This window comes from Aplysia californica, unplaced genomic scaffold (genome assembly GCF_000002075.1).
Source record: "Aplysia californica isolate F4 #8 unplaced genomic scaffold, AplCal3.0 scaffold00324, whole genome shotgun sequence".
Classification (NCBI taxonomy): Eukaryota; Metazoa; Mollusca; class Gastropoda; order Aplysiida; family Aplysiidae; genus Aplysia; species Aplysia californica.
Window position 1 is genome coordinate 542,880 of NW_004797594.1, and position 4,193 is coordinate 547,072.

Genomic DNA, 4,193 nt, shown 5'->3' on the forward strand with positions numbered 1-4,193 from the left:
TTCTACAATTTTTCTGTTATCACAGTGTAGAATTCTGTGGTTTAGGGTGAACGCAAAATTTGTTGGCCTAGATCTAGGCTATAACGGTGAACGCGCACCGGGTGAGAATAGCCAAAAGACTAGCCTGCACTATTCTCATCCCGGGTGAGAATAGAGGTGGCCGTTTGGAATAGAGGTTTGTATGGAGTTTTTGTTTTTTTAAATGGCCAGTTGTCTGGTGGTGGGTGGGTTTTTTTTAGGGGGTGGGGAGAGTAGCGGTGTCAGGTAGGGGCAGGGGTTTGGTATTTTTATAGAATCACGCCCGTCTTGCGGTTGCTATCCATCGGGGTAAAGTCTTGCTGCTTCTTTTGTACATGCCGGGGGTGGAAATGAGATGTGGTTTGGCTTTTTGTTTTGATTATATAATATGCATGCTTTTATACTTTAATCATTTTTAGATCCAGTCTTTGTACGTGTGGTGGGGGGGAGGGGGGGCCGTGGAGGAGGAGGGGTCTCTTTTTTTCCCATTGATGTTTTGCAATTGGGTTTGAGATTTTCTTGAAAATAATTGATTTGTGACAGTTCAAGTAAGTGGGTAAGTATTGTGATCTGCAGCAAAAATTATGGCCATTAGACTTCCAAAAGCAGTGAATCTGTGTGCACGAGGGAAAGTAAAAATTTACCAAGTTTTCATCATGATAAAGTATTTGATCTCAAAGAAGACAAACAATTGTCAGTTAGATCTACTGGGGCCTACTGACTTAAATACATAAATAGATCTAGATCTAGACCCTCAAAAAATTATAAAGCATCCCCAAAGAAGGTCATTTCTAAATGTTCAAAAAATGAAAAGGCTGATGTAGCTTATTATGTTCAACATGCTTTCAGAAAATGCATGGACATGATTAAACGATATTGAACCATAATTAAAATGGGTTTTCATGTTCTCCCAAAGACTCTTTGAAGTCTTTTTGTGTCAATATGAAAATACAACCATAGAACCCTTGAAATCCACTGATAGTTATCTGTCCCCATCCTTTTATTTATGCAAGAAAAACTAGGAAATTATGCATACTGAGCCCAAAAATGTGAAATTATGCAATTCTGTTAATTTAACAATACAGTATAAAGGAAAATAATCAGAAATTATGCAAAAAAATGATCAAATGTTGCTAAATTATGTGGGCCCCAGGGTGCATAAAACCACGGGGACATAGTTATAAATAGAGTTGGCAATGCTCTTTTTTTTCTTTTTTTAAACTTAAACATTTTTTAAATTGTTGTTCTTTTCAGGAAACTAAAAAACCGTGTGGCAGCACAAACCGCCAGAGACAGAAAGAAAGCTCTCATGCAAGAGCTGGAAGAAAAAGTGGCACAGCTCGAAGAAGAGAACAAACTGCTGAGAAGGCAGAATGTTTCCTTGAAAGAAACCTCGTCGTCCCTCGCAAAAGAAAATGCATCACTCAAGTCTCGCCTGACAGACCCAGTACCGACGTCCATCAAGACAGAATCTGAACCGCCTAGGTACGGGGGTTTGATTTTTTTATTAACAGGATACGAATTCACCTGTCTGTCTGTAACTTGTTCTTTAAGTTTAAAAACATGGACCAAGATGGAGAAATGAGATAAAATTATTATTATATATATGGCGTATTGCAAAGTTTAGTTCATTAGTTCTCCACCAACATTATTCTGAAAAGTGAAACTTTAAAAACATGATCACCCTTTTGATGAAAAACATGCATCATATCTTACTCATATCAAAAACTTTTGAAACAAAATTGATAAATGAAACAATTATCTTGTTGTTTCTGTTTGTTTTAGCCATCCTAATATTTTTAACCATGTGGAATGTATTTGGATCAAGATCGAGTGATGACCAGTTATGATAAAAGCATATATTTTTTTTCGTATTGTTATATATAAATCTTGTATGTGTATTGTTGTATAATATTCTTAGAAATTGTGTTGATGTCGTGTGTTTGTTTGTGTGTTTGTTCCAGGTCCGCAGCACCTGCTGTTCCTCTGCAGAAGGAGCAGGTTCAGAATCTGTCTCGATGGCTGGCCCAGTACTGCGCGTTTGTCATGATGCTGAGGTGAGTGTCTTCTCTTTTATGCCGATTCCCCATATATATATATATTGTCCAGATTTTGGCAACTTTTTTTGGTGGGGTTGCTACAAGTGAAGATTTTTTTACAAGTCATGGTTTTTCAGATTGCTTTTTTATTTTTATTGTTCAGCTAAAGGGTCTCGGTTTAATTTATAGTGTTTAAGAGAATCTGTATTTTACAACAAAAAAAGGGGGCCTAGGCTGTAAATGACACTGTGTCTGTCTCTCCCCCATCCGGGAATTGGAGTACTGTGGCTTCACTTTAACTTTGGCGTAATATAATTAACGCATTTCCCACTTTTCTATGAAGAGTACTTTAGTGTGGCCTTCCATTTAATTTCTACTTACTTGTTGGGTGAATATTTTCTTCGTGCGAATTTTATCTGGCCCTAAGAATTACTGTTCAAGGTGTTCCGCTCCGTATGTTTGTGGCTGAACTGGTTTTAGGACCACAGAGAGGTCACTTTCTACTGGGTTTTTTTGTTGGTGTAGTTATGTTGACTTTTGATAGAAAATGTTTTGATAGATTTTCTCAATCAACAGTGTGCGTATTGTAGCGTGGGATGTTGACAGAGTTGTTTGGTTACGGGATTGACCTGTGTAGGTTGAAATGAAAGATGGAGGCAAATTGTTGCCCTGTTTAGTTAATATAATTCCTCTCTGGAGATAACTTTGATTCTATTTTTGCAAGCCATTCCATAGAAATGGTATTGTGCTGACAATATAAAACGTTTTAGAGAAATGTGTTGTATCTGTTCCATTCTTTCTCCGTTTGGAGATGCATGTTGTTGTTCTGGACGTTTGATTGAGTTGCTTCCTTGTTTGGTTTTGTTTTAGTCTGATGATCTCTTCGGGTTGCTACAAGAGCTTACAGACCTCGGAGAGTGCGAGCAACCGCAAAAGGAAGCAGTTGCGGCCCTCGCGTCGAGTGTCCGTAGAGGAGGAGCTGGTGGTAAAACAGGAAGTGGAGGTGAAGGAGGAGCCGACAGAGCCGCCCCACGTGGCGTGGTGGGGCTCTCACCAGCAGAGCTGGAATCCCTCAATGAACTGATCCACATCGACCACTACTACGTGAAGCCTCAGCCCTTGGACCTTGCCGAGGAGGTCGACGGATCTATGTCGTCTTCGTCGGAGGATGAGGAAGAAGTCACAACGTCTCCCGAGTACGCTCACGAACTCGAAAGCAGCATCGCACTCTCTACGGATGAGGTTCCTCGTCGCACGTCGCAGGCAGCAGCAACAGTGGTGTCGTCGTCTTCAGCCGGAGTCAAACGGACTCACGCCGGGGTGCCGGTCAGAACGACCCCCTCCCCTCCCACGATCGACGCGTCGCTGTTGTCCCAGACGTGCACCGTTGGCGTCGGGGAATCATCAGACTCTGCACTGAAGAGTGCCGCTGTTCCCCCCTCCCCAACCTTTTTCACAGACACCGATGACATCATGGGTGGCCTGTCTGAGACGGAAATGGAAGCGCCGTTGTCTCTGAACTTTTTAGACGATTTAGTCCTCGACGGCCCCGAAGCTCCCGTCTCCAAACTTTTCACCACGCCGGAAAAATCTGTGGCCGTCTCTCCACTGCAGCCCATCGCAAAGTCTCTGGAGCTGGTCTCCCCAGAGCTGAACAGCGCCAAACTTTTGGACGAAATTTACGAGCACTATTTGAACTTTAAGGATTCCTCGTCAGATGCATCTTCCCCTCTTTCCACGTCCATCAGTGACCCTGACCTCCACGGTGAAACAGTGGAAGCTCTCTCCCCCCAGAGCAGCGAGGGTTCCCTCCTAGACGATCTGTCCTGGCATGACTCTTTTACTGAATTATTTCCTGATCTTCAGTAAAAAAAAAATACTCTGTAAAAATGTTATTTGATGATATAGATCTTTGCTTTATATTCTGAAATAGGTTGTTTTTTTTTCCCCGTGAAAAATTGAAATCCTCTTTCTAAATTGGTGAAATGTTTGGAAATAATTGTTCTTGGGGGGGAAAAAACCCTAGTGTCAGGATAATTCTCGCGGTTCCGCTCAAATGAATCATGTAGGAACGGCGTCTGATTGAAGACTCAAGTTGGTGCTTTGCGTCTCTGAAAATTCCATGTGTGTAAGGGG

At 41.8% G+C, this 4,193-nt stretch overlaps 1 protein-coding gene across 1 annotated transcript in view; it reads left to right on the forward strand.

Annotated features, from left to right (window-relative positions):
• The window catches only part of LOC101852940 (X-box-binding protein 1), a 5,247-nt gene extending 1,313 nt beyond the window's left edge, over nt 1-3,934 (forward strand). The window contains exons 2-4 of the mRNA XM_005102427.3: nt 1,273-1,503; nt 1,983-2,075; nt 2,928-3,934. Coding sequence (XP_005102484.1) covers nt 1,273-1,503; nt 1,983-2,075; nt 2,928-3,141 — 538 coding nt within the window. The 3' untranslated portion in view covers nt 3,142-3,934. The remainder of the gene's footprint in view (nt 1-1,272; nt 1,504-1,982; nt 2,076-2,927) is intronic.
• The last annotated feature ends 259 nt before the right edge of the window (nt 3,935-4,193 follow it).